The 12,742-nt window shown below is 51.4% G+C and overlaps 1 protein-coding gene across 4 annotated transcripts in view; it reads right to left on the bottom strand.

Annotated features, from left to right (window-relative positions):
• The window catches only part of CSPP1 (centrosome and spindle pole associated protein 1), a 1,841,309-nt gene that overhangs the window by 452,106 nt on the left and 1,376,461 nt on the right, over positions 1-12,742 (bottom strand). For all 4 annotated transcript variants that reach the window (XM_069621145.1, XM_069621146.1, XM_069621148.1 and 1 more), the window contains one exon: positions 8,755-8,884. In XM_069621145.1, the coding sequence (XP_069477246.1) occupies positions 8,755-8,884 (130 nt within the window). The remainder of the gene's footprint in view (positions 1-8,754; positions 8,885-12,742) is intronic.

Below are 12,742 nucleotides of genomic sequence, written 5' to 3'. Positions count from 1 at the left end.
CCCAAGCTTGCTGTGAGTGCCCTGGCGCGACCGCCCGGGTTTTGATGAAATATACCCACACGCGGTGAGGAGGAGCAGTTACGCTGGCTGCGGCAGATAAGTGACGGCACAACCTCTACAAAGGCTGGGATATTGGCGAAACAATCGTGCCTGCCGCGGCTGCCCTGCCACACGGCCTGCCCTGCCACACGGCCGACCGCATCGGCAGCGGCCATTGCCTTGTCGGGAACTGCGGCGGGGGTGGCCCACGGTCCCTGGTGACCTTTGGGGGTGTGTCCAGGGAGCTCTGGTCCACGGGGTACTTCGGGGGTGAGAGGAACAGTGCCCGTCCCCGCTCTGAGAGACAGACCTGGAGGAAGACTGATAAACTGTGCGGTTCGTGACCGCGCTCTGGGACTTTCCCCGACACCGTGGGTGGCCCGCTCCTGCAGGCGTTCCCTGGGACTACGCTAAGCGGGATGTCTGCACCGTAGGCGGGTGGCGGATTTGGAGCGGGCAGCCCGCAACCTCTTGGCCTGACCCAGGGAGCTGGAGAGGCGACTACAAACCTGCATAACAGTGCTTCCCCGAGGAGGGCTGGCAGGGAGCCTCGCTGAACAGAACGAACAGTGCCCTGCCGTGAGGTGGGACACAGCAGACTATCAGCCACAGGGCACGGACCAGCACAACCTTGTCCCTGGATTCTGGGCGAGGTGGAGGACTGGGGCCCGGGTGGGTGAATTGGGTCCACCCTAGACAGCAACGTGAAGTACACGCCGGCTGACCTGGAGATGTCCAAGAAGGGGTAAGAAGCGACCCCGTTAGTATCGAGGGCGGCTACCCCTCACATACCATCTGTGACATTGCTAAACGGAGCGGGGTGCGGGGTTGGGTAGGGTACTGAGTGACTCCGCCGCAATACCTACTTGTACTTTACCTGTACCACGACGGACGCAGTGGGACTGATACACTGAACCTAACCTCAGGACGCTCTGCCATACAACATCATTGAAGGGGCCTCCACGAGCAATACCTGGAGGAAACCACCAGGAAACACAGACACCCTGTGAGGCCGACAGGTTCGAGACAGGGGAAACATCTACCAGCATACTTGCGAGCCGCGGCTCGGGACGGGGCCCGCAAACATCCACAGACCGACAACAAGTAACAAATTGCACTGTACCCCACCACGCCCCCCCCCACGTTGCTGGGGTAACCCGCCGTTCTGACATTGCACTGGTGAGGGGAGATTGACCCGGGGAGTGATCTGTGAGATCAAAAGGCAGGAACTCCGCCATAAGATCACATCCGCGGAGCAGGGTGGCAACCATGGGCAAGGAAAAAACGAAGAAACCCATTTCGCAAAATAGGATTTAACAATATACTGTTCCTTCATCACAGTCTGCCGATCCCCAGCTGCAGCTCTCTGGAGACATGAAATCCACACACACGCTTTCCCTCAAAGACGTCATGGCTGCCATAGGAGACTCTCACTCATCTATGGAGCAAATTATATACCGAATAAGTCTGGACGTATCGATCCTCAGACATGATCTACAGAAATTGTCAGCGCGCACTGCAGAAGCAGAGCAGAGCATCTCAAATACAGAGGATGGGCTACATAATGTGCAACAACAACTCTAAGGGGTCTCGACCAGGCTGGAGGCAAGGGTTGAAGAGGGCGAAGGAAGGTCCAGACGTAACAACGTTTGCATACTTGGCATTCCTGAAAAGGAGGAAGGGCCATGAATGGAACTTTTCCTGGAAAAATTACTAACATACCTGTTCGACTTGCAATCCTTCTCCAAATGTTTCTCTATAGAAAGAGCACACTGTATGCCCACAGGTAGGCCGCTGCCTGGTGCTCCTCCACGCACTGTGATTGCAAAGTTTTTAAAACTACCGAGACCGGGATGCACTTTTACAACTGGCACGTTCCAAGGGCACGATTACCTTCAGCGGGTCCAGGCTAGCCTCCCCACCAACCCCCCCCCCCCGACTACACAGGGGAAGTAGAGAGAGCATGGCAATCCTTTGGAAAGCTCAAAAGACAATTGCAAACACTTGGTGTAAAGTACGGCCAGTTCTTTCCTGCACATTTGTCATGACCCTCACCCTGAAGCCCCCCTGGCCTACCCATGGGCCAGGGGGAGCCCTGACCCCAGTCTCCTCTAAATCCCAACCGAGGCCTTCTTGGGGCCAGTCCTGGCGCCTTTGGCGCCAGGCTCATACTTAATAGTGAGTTTGTGCTTGGGAATTACTTTTTGTTACTGTCATTCAATGTGGAAGCATCCACAGACTCAGGCTTCTTGGAACCTGGCTTACAGAGGGATGGTTTGGGTGTAGCACCTTGGAACTCTTTTACCTGGACTTCTTTCTTGAAGCTATTTAAACCACGCCCGACTGGACTGACACGCTTCGCGTTAGTTTGCAATACTGCAACGTGATGCTCACCGCGTTCAGCTTCAGCCACGAACCTCGGATAAACAGCATCTGCAGAAAAAGAAAGAAGACATTGTTAGAAAAGGTTGCATCTTACCTGAATCCCATCATTAGCGTTCCTCAGCTCTTCCGACCGGCATCCTGGAAACAGCGCCCCTTCGGATCGACGGACCTGCAGAAAGGGAAAGACTAGGCTTTAGACATTTTACACAGTTAACAAACTCCGCCAAAAGGCTTACCTTCCCACTCGCACTTCATTCCGCAACATCTCTGGAATTCTACACTCTGGCGGAGCACCGCGACATGTGAAGACAAAAGATAACAGGTTAGCAAAGGCAAGGCACCTTAGCGCTGCGTTAAATGCCAACTCGTCGCGTCTAGGTGCTCCAAAAACACTAATACTTACCAGCGAACCCCGAATCCAATCTTCGCCACGAATCGGACTTCCACATACCTAAGGAAGAGAAAAAAGACATTGTTAATTCCAGAAAGGCATGCTAGGACAGCAAAACATCTTAGCAATAAGACCTACCTCAAAGACTCACGTCGGGCTGGCATCAGTGAAGTAACTCGACCGTCATTGCCAGCAAAGCACCACACGCCCCTGCCGAGACAGAAGGATGGAGAACCCGCCAACATCAAGAACAAGGATTCTTCCGCTGGTCACTACTGGGCATCGCAGAGAGGGATACCTGGACACCGATTGCTGGGCGGCGCCCCGTGGAACCAGGTGAGCGTAACAGTTGAAAATCTACCACAAGGGGACAACGGTCCACTCTGACGACCCCGGTGAGGCATGGCAGAGCAGCACATTGAAGGGGATTAGTCGACAACCCAAACTACTAAGAATAGAAACCCTGGACCACCACCGGAGCAGCGATGAATACCGGACCAACCGCCACCGCCGGACCTGCCGGGGGATAGAGGTGACGGGGCCCCGCCCTGATACCTGATGAAGGTTCACCCTCCTGCCGACATGCAACCACTTTATGGACAACACTACAACAAGCCCTCGGCGGCCTACATAAGGCGTTTCACATACCCTCAAGGCGGTAAGCGGAGGATTGCTACCCTTGCACTTGGGAGCTAACCACTCCCCCAAACTTTTCTTGTTTAACTATAGTTGGGACTGTTAAAGCTGGCACCCTACCTTTTTTGATTGTCAGCAATGTTAGGGCGACAGGTACTTCGAGTTGGGGTGGAGTATGGGGAGGGGGAGGAAGGGGCTAGTTGGGAGGAGTTTTATGTTACCCCAGGACCAATTTGTTCTTGTAGGTCTCAGGGGATGTTATGGTTCCGGGTCAGTTGAGACCACAGAACTCTCGGACAGCGTTTCAGTCACCAATCCTTGTTTGTTCTACACCACACCGGCGCACAGCTTGATTGTGCCCTAGTAGGTCATCAGCCTGCCCCCCTAACAATCTTGCTAGATGACAGCTGACCAATCTCAATTGCCAGTGACTGCACATCCCAAGTCCCTTAGGGTCCTCACCTGGAATGTGAACGGGATGGGCTCCGCGATCAAACGACGGTTGATTAAGCAACTACTCAGTAGATACTCACCCGACGTGGCCCTGCTTACCGAGACACACCTGGCGGGTTCACACTGTAATTTCTTCCACCGCACCAATTACATGGTGGCCTTTCATGCGTGATATACCATGGGATCCAGGGGCACCCTTATTCTTATACATAAACGTCCCATTTGCCTCGCAGGAATTAGAGCAGGACCCTCGGGGTCAGTATGCGTTAGTCATGGGGACACTCTGGGAGGAAGCCTTTGGGTTCATCTCAATCTATTCCCCACCCGGGCTGGGGCAAGAACTCCTGGACGAGCTGACCACCCTTATGGGCAAGCATCAACCCGATAAGTGTTTTCTGGGCGGCGACTTTAATGATGTGATGTGTAAAACAATGGACTGCTCCCATCTTAGACAACGTAATATCAATATCCTCACAAGGCTGTCCAACTTTGCATCTGCCTTGGGCCTTTGCGACGTGTGGAGGGAACTGCATCTGGGAACCAGAGGTGATTCATTCCATTCGGGGGCCCACGGATCCCTCTCCAGGTTATACTACCTATTTGTTCCGCACACAGGCCTTTTTAGAATACTCTCGGCAGAATTACTCCCCCCGAGGAATCTCGGACCATTCACCTTTGGTGGTGGAATCGCTGCTGCAGGGTACAACCCCCCCCCCAGAACGTGGCGGCTGAACAATTATTATTTGGGCTGTCCGGAACTGGTGGATTGCCTCACGGAAGTCTCAACCGAGTACTTCGAGATTAACGATACTGGCGAAAACAACCCAATAGTGATATGGGAGGCCTTTAAAACCATGCTGCGGGGAGAAATAATCTCCTGGACGGTGAATAGGAGGAGGGAGAGGCTTCGGAAGATAAGGGAGGCAGAGATGGAGGTAACCCACCGGGAGAACTAACATATCCTCGACCCAACCTCTCAGGCCCAAAAAGCCCTTAAACGTGCCACTGAATACCTCCGGAATCTTATGTTGGACAACGCCAAGCAAGCCCACTGGGAGTCCAGAGCAAGGATATATGAGCTGGGGGACAAAGCAGGAAAAATGCTGGCTTGGCTAGAGAGAAGGGATGAGGGACAACGCTGCGTCCGGGAGATCATCACCCCACTGGGAGAGAGATGCCTGTCAGACGCTGAGATAGCGGAAGCTTTTGCCCAATTCTATGCCGCACTATATCAGGTCCCAATCCTGTCATTTGACCCAACCCTCCTCGATGATATAGTAATCGCTACCCTGTTGGAGCAGCAGAGGGTGGTACTGGATTCCGATCTCTCGGAAGCTGAAATAGAAGCCCTTGCACAACTGCAACCGGGGAAAACACTGGGCCCAAACGGGTTCCCGGTTGAAATCTGGCAGAAACTAGGAGGTAATAACATAGCGCCTCCCCTGCATCAGATGCTGTTGAGCGCCCGTGAACAGGGCTCCCTCCCATTGGACCTATGCAAGGCTACCATTGTAGTCATCCCTAAACCTGACAAACCCCAGGGGAAATGCACCTCTTACAGGGCGATCTCGCTAATCAACGGCGAACCAAAGGTTCTGGCCAAGCTCTTAGCCAACCGGTTCCAACCGATGGTGGACACTTTGATACACCCGGATCAATGTGGCTTCATGCCACATAAATCAATCCGAATGAACCAGCGCCGGCTCCACCTGGCGCTAGAACGGGCTCCTATTCTTGATACTCCATTGGCCCTTTTTGGCAATTGATTTTGAAAAGGCATTTGATTCAATCCGATGAGACAGCCTTTGGGAAATCATGACACGTATGGGGTTTGGAGAAGGCTTTCTGGGATAGGTAAAACTGCTGTATACAAATATCCAAGCCGAGGTCAAGGTGAACAGGTGGACTTCCCGATCCTTTCCTTTAGGCAGGGGTACATGACGGGGGTGTCCCCTCTCCCCCCTTCTTTTTGCCCTCGCGATTGAACAACTGCCCTGTGGCTTTGCCAGAGCGGGGCCTGGACGGGATTTAGAGGGACACGAAGACCGGACTTCCCTGTACGCTGACGATCTCCGGATATATATGGCCGAACTGACTCGAAACTGCCCTGTAGTAACCCAGATACTCGTTTGCTACGGGGAGTTTAGCGGGTTGAGAATTAATTGGAAGAAATCTGTACTCTTCCCGGTGAAGGGGGGAGGGCAGGTCAGCCCACCGGACTGCCCGTACTGGATGGCGAGGCAGGGCTTTAGGTACTTGGGAATCTGGATGACAAATGATCTTACTAAATATGCAATGCACAATCTTCAACCAATTATAAATCGGTTTGTTAATGACGTCCATCAATGGAAACTTCTCCCTCTGACTCTCATGGGTAGAGCTGCACTCTTTGAAATGATGGCACTTCCAAGGTTACTCTACGTCCTGCAAAATGCCCCACTCACGATCCCCACCACTTATTTGGGGGGGGGGGGGTAGGAGTCCAATCACGTATAGCTTTGACCACTTTACTATTTGGGAGGGTGGGATGGGGTACCCCACCTCCAAACCTATTACTGGGCCTCACAACTCGCGGTGGTCAATGACCTGCTACACGGTGACCGGGCATTAACTCACATCAGGGCCGAAGTGGATGCCATGCAGGGTACAGATCTATTACATCTACTATATAAGTCCCCACAGCGCCCCCCTCTCCCGACAACTAGGACTCACACTACCACCATTTGGAGACAGGCACATGCGTTTGTTGGGTGGGGAAACAAAATTACTGCAGCACAACCCCTATGGCGAAATAGCAACCTAAAGAAAATTGAGAAATCTGAACCGTGGCCACGCTGGGTGAGAGCGGGAATTCTAAAGGTAGTAGATATCCTGAGGGACGGGAAACTAACCTCGTTCGAAGATATGCAGGGCAAATTCCAACTGCCTAATACCGAACAATATCACTTCATGCAATTGACCCACGCCCGGAGAGCCCACATACCTTTAGAAGACACGGTCCCCGACTACACACCGATAGAACGTAATATGCTGCCAGCGTACATCCCCACCAAATGCACATCCACCCTCTACAAAGCCATTACATCCTTTGCTACCCCCAAGCTATCGAGATTAAAGGCCAAGTGGGAAAGAGATGTAGGTGAGATAGACCCAGAAGACTGGATCCAGGTTCTAATGCATCCACGTTCTGGGAGTACCAGATGAGTCTGATTCCAATAAATGGGAAGAACTGCTCTTAAATACAGCGGCGGCCCTAATGAAGCGTAACATCTCACAAAAATGGGGAGTGCCAGACCCTCTCCCCCCCCCCCCCCCGACACTGGATCAGTGGGTACTGGATATGGACTCATGTGCCATGATGGAACACCAGATCTATGGCGCAAGAGGCAGTCCAACCAAAGCATCTAAAACATGGGGGAAATGGGAAGAGACTGGGCCGTGATGGCCAGGGACAAGGGTGATCACGGTCTGAACGGATGGGAGAGGGCCTGGGGAGAAGATCTTGGTGGTCGGTTATATTAATATTATGTTGATTTCAGATTGAGGATGCAGTCCTGGAGTGCTTTTGCTTTCGTTTTGGCTTTCTTGATTTGTGGTTGTCTTGATTATGTCATGAAAAAACAATAAAATGTTTTATTAAAAGAAAAAAAGAGCCATAAGCCTGAGAAGAGGGTCTGGGACCCACAATTAGAAGAGAAGACCTGAAGAAGAAAGATCTATCCTTTGGGAACAGGCAAGAGAAAACCAGGGGAAAATAAATATCCTTTGGTGAAAGTTAAGAGAAGACCAGGGGTGAATGGACGATAGCACAGGTGCAACGCGCTGGTCTTGGAAGCAAGACCACACAGAGAAACAGAGGTTTGAATCCAAACTCAGGTACGTTATTAGGCGCGATATAAAACACAAATTCAATAAAAAGAGTAATATCCTTTGGCAAAAGTCAAGGGAAGACCAGTAGAGGAAAGATATATCCTCTGGTCAAAATCAAGCTAGCATTGATACTACTGAAAAAGAGTCCAAGAAAGGCATGGGGAAGGGAGACATTTCCCCCACCTTTTTGGAACTGTAAAGAAACACCCGAGGTTCCTCCACCCTTTGTGTGGAACTATACAGAAAAGCCTAGTGAAGGCCAGGGGAAGGAAGATATTCCCCCATCATTTACAAACTGCATAAGTGCCATCCAGAAGGAGGGAGTCACCCTTCTGGAAACGGGACATAACCTATTCTTTAGTTTTCTTTTGAGTGCAAAGGACGGAAATAGGTTTGGGACACATGGCAGTGGACAATTGATTTTGACTGACATTTATGACATCATCCTTAGTTGTATTTGAGGCAGGAAACCGCCTCTTAGTCATATGGACAGATGTGGTTCTTCCTTATTTTTCTGTTAAATAAAGGTTTATGCTAACAAGCATGCCGCCTTTGTGTTCGGCTTCTACTTCTGCACCCTTACATGTGTTTAATTCAAATAAGGGATAGCTGCAAGTTTATATGGGGATGCAGGGTGGCTATGTTCAACCCTATCGCTATTCCTCTTCACCTCTTTCTCATGCCCATCACACAAACACTCTTATTGTGCACTCTGCAGAGTTACACACATTCTTCTGTGTTCCATCAGCACTTGGGTCCCAGGAGCAATGAAAATTAGAGGTTCAGAAGAGGGTGCAGAAATATGCCAAAAGCCTTGCCTTTGTCAAGTGCAGTGCCCGTTTAGATTGTACTACTACAATATTCCTGCAAAAAAACAAGTGACCTTTCCTTAATATACATTGCTTGCATTTGGTATAGTTAGTATTAGAGGAGAAAAAGAATTGCACAGCAGATTTTGGGTGTTCTCAACGCTTGTTCACCTGCTCATCCCAGTCATTGACAATTCATCTTCCTCGTCGGCATTTAACAAGCGTCCCTCCAAACGTCGCTGTTCACTTCGAAGCTGCTTCCTTAACTCTGACAACTCAGAAATCACATTCTTCTTATCTTCTACGAATAATCAAAGATGAGAATATAAATAGACGAAGTTCAAACAACCAGAATGAGGTGAAATGAAAAATTCAACATATGGAATAATGTACATAAACAATTTTTTAAAATATGTTCATTGTGTATTCATCAAGTCAATGTAGAAGAACAAGTTACTCTCTTACCTTGTAACGTTCTTTCGATGGGATGGTCCGGTGACGTATTCCATATCTTTGACAGTAATCACCACAGCTGTGCTGCTTCGGAAAATTTTCGGCATCTGCGTCCTACGTCGACGACGTCGATACGCCGTCCCCGAGGACCTCCTCCGACGGCCGACGTCACCCGATGTGATAAGTAGAACGCACGACGCCCGTAGCCTCAGTTGTAGTTTTTTCCCCCAGAACATGTGCCACCAGTCTTCTGCCAGTCAGACACACAAGGCCTTCCGGAAACGTAAGCTGCAATCGCATAAGAAATTCTGCAGCGGGGAAGGTAGGGAGGGAGGGAGCGATATGGAATACGTCGTCGGACCATCCCATCGAAAGAATGTTACGAGGTAAGAGAGTAACTTGTTCTTTGAGGGGATTGGGTCCTCCGACGTATTCCATATCTTTGACAGACTCCCAAAGCAGTACCAAAGCAAGGAGGTGGGAAAAGAATTTAGAACACAAATTTAGCATGCCCAATCAAACTGCGGAATAAAGGACTGCCTTGCCAAAGGCCAGATCCTGTCCTCGGATGGAATCGAGGGAGTAGTGACGTACAAAAGTATGTACAGAAGCCCAGGTGGCTGCATCACAAATGTTACGAATAGGAACACCCCTCTGTAGGGCAGTAGATGCAGCCATACCCCTGATAGAATGGGCCCGCAAGCCAGCCGGTGGGTCCTTACCCGCCAAGCGGTAACACTCGGAGATAGCCAAAATAATCCAACGAGACAGTTGGTTTCGTCACAGCTTGTCCCAAATGCTTTCCAGCGTAACCAATGAAGCGTTGATCGTCCACTCTGACCCGGGACATGCGTGAAATATATAAGCTAAATACTCTCCAAGGATCAAGCCTATGGAGCCTCTCCTCTTCCTTACCAGGATGCGGAGGAGGATAGAATGCCGGAAGAAAAACCTTCTGGCCCAAATGAAATTCCGAAACCACCTTCAGAAGAAAGGAAGGACTAACTCGAAGGACAACCCTGTCCTTAAGAAACACAGTGAAGGGTGGCTTAACTGAAAGTGCCTGTAACTCACTCACTCTGCGAGCGGAAGTAACCGCAACCAAAAACACAGTTTTAAGAGTTAACAGTCTCAAAGGGCAAGAATGCAAAGCCTCAAACGGAGCACCCATAAGAAACTTAAGAACAAGGTTCAAATCCCAACCGGGCACTAGAAAAGGTGACGGAGGGAACACATTAGTCAGCCCTTTCAAAAACTGAGAAATTAAAGGAATCCTAAAATAGGAACATTCTTCAGACGAGCGCTTAAATATGGACAGCACCATCAGGTAACCTTTAATGGTACACACTTGCAAGCCCCTGTGGGCCAAAGAAAGCAAAAAAGACAGAACCATGGGAATGTCACATTCAAAAGGATCCACATTCTTAACTCTGCACCAGTCGCAGAATTTACGCCAACGGCAACGGAACAGAGACTTTGTTGCCGGCCGTCTGGCCGAGAGCAACACCTCCAACACATCTTCAGGGAGGTCCCAATCCTTATACCTCAACCTTTCAGAAGCCAAGCGTGAAGGTTGAGGGATCTGACCTCAGGTTGGAGAACCTGACCCCCCCCCCTCCCGTGAGAGCAGATCGTCTCGGTAGGGAAGACGACGAGGAGGGCAGATGGACAAGTCAAGAAGGTCCGGGTACCACGTCCTCCGGGCCCACGCCGGAGCAATGAGGATCATCCGGGAACCAAACCTCGGTAACCTCCGCAGTACTTGCGGGATGACGGGGACTGGAGGAAACGCGTACAGCAGTGGGAATGACCACTCCACCACGAACGCGTCTCCTAAGGCTCCTTTTGGAGGAAATTCCTACGAGCAGAACCTTTCGCACTTCCGGTTGACACTGGAGGCGAAGAGATCCACTTGAGGGGTCCCCCAAAGGGCGAACAACTCCAGGAGAATCTCCTGAGCCAGCTCCCACTCGTGAGATCGTGCTCTGCCTGCTCAGAGCGTCCGCTGTCTCGTTGTCGTCTCCGGCCAAATGAACAGCCGAGATCGAAACTTCCTGCTGGATGGCCCAGAACTCGAGCTGCATCGCCTCCCTGCACAGAGGAAGTGCCTCCCCTTTTTGTTGAGGTAGTGCATGGCCACCGTGTTGTCCGTCAGGATCAGGACACTCTTTCCTCGCACAGTCGGCAGAAAAGCCTTCAGGACTAGCCCGACAACCCTCAGCCAAAACAGATTGATATGGAGTCTGGGCTCCGACAGAGACCAACGACCGCCGACTGTCAACTCGTTGGCATGAGCTCCCCATCCCGTGAGGGATGCGTCCGTCACAGTCGTCACCTCTGGCCAGGGAAGCCAAAACAGAGCCCCCTTCATCAGATTGCCTTCGACGGCCCACCACAGAAGGTCCTGGGCGACCGAGGGTGGCACCTGAATAGGGGCCGACATCCTGCCTGAAGATTGCGACCACTGCATCTTGAGTGCCCATTGCAAAGATCTCATCCGCAGACGAGCCTCTGGCACCAGAAGAATGCAGGATGCCATGAGGCCGAGCAACCTCTAAAACTCGAACGCCGTGAGCGTCTGGGCAAGTTGAAACTTGTGCACCATCTGTTGAATGTCAAGAGCCCTCACCTGGGGAGGAAAACACAGCCCCAGGGATGTGTCGAGCACTGCTCCGATGTACTGGAGCCGCTGTGTTGGCGTCAAATGGGACTTCTTTAAATTGAGGGAGAAGCCCAGCTTGTGAAGGGAGTGGCAGGTGACGGACAGATGATCCAGGACTTCCTCGGGAGAGCTCCCCCTGATCAACCAATCGTCCAGATAGGGGTAGACGTGAATCCCCCCTTTCCTGAGATGCGCTGCCACCACCACCATGAGCTTGGTGAAAACCCTTGGGGCGGAGGTCAATCCGAACGGCAGGACCCGAAAATGAAAGTGCGAGTTGCCAACCGCGAACCTCAAGTACTTCTTGTGCTTGGGATGGATCAGCACATGGAAGTAAGCGGCGTTGAGGTCGAGAGACACCAACCATTCCTGAAGTTGAAGGGCCTGGAGGACTTGAGAGAGTGACCATCTTGAACTTGTCCTTCCGTAGGAGTTTGTTCAAAGCGCGCAAGTCCATGATGGGTCTCAATCCCCAGTCTTTCTTTGAAATCAAAAAATAAGGGGAATATTCCTCTCCGTTACAGGCACCAGTTCTATGGCGCCTTTCTCCAGCAGGGCTTGAATTTCCTGCGCAGGGAGCGGATCCGGACTCTTCAAAGAGAGGTTCCCAGGTGGATTGTCGTGAGGCCTCTGCCGAAAGCGAAGACAGTAGCCGTGGGTTATGAACCCACGGCTAACCCACACATCTGAAGTAATGGCACGCCACTCTACAAGATGCTGCGCCAGCCTTCCCCCAACCGGCGAACCATGGGACATGGCCTCATGACTGAGTGGTAGCGGCTGCGGCGTTGCCGGAGGGGAAAGAGGCAACTTCCCGAGCGGCTTTGGCACCTCGAGTACCCGGTTTTCCACCTCTGGTACTCCTACGGTGGCCTCTTTGACTGACAGCCCCTCTCGCTTTACTGAAGGATGAGTAATAACGAAAGGAACCTCCCCTCCATTGCTGTCCCCTAGGACGAAAAGCCGGAGGTTGTCGAACTGCAGCGCCCAACGACTTTGCTGCAGCTTTGGAGGTCTGCAACCTCTCATGGCTGTCAGCCTTGC

The sequence above is a fragment of the Ambystoma mexicanum genome, chromosome 5q, assembly GCF_040938575.1.
Source record: "Ambystoma mexicanum isolate Mex_15411 chromosome 5q, UKY_AmexF1_1, whole genome shotgun sequence".
Classification (NCBI taxonomy): domain Eukaryota; kingdom Metazoa; phylum Chordata; class Amphibia; order Caudata; family Ambystomatidae; genus Ambystoma; species Ambystoma mexicanum.
The sequence above is the reverse complement of the archived record's forward strand: the minus strand, read 5'-3'. Positions and strand labels throughout refer to the sequence as shown.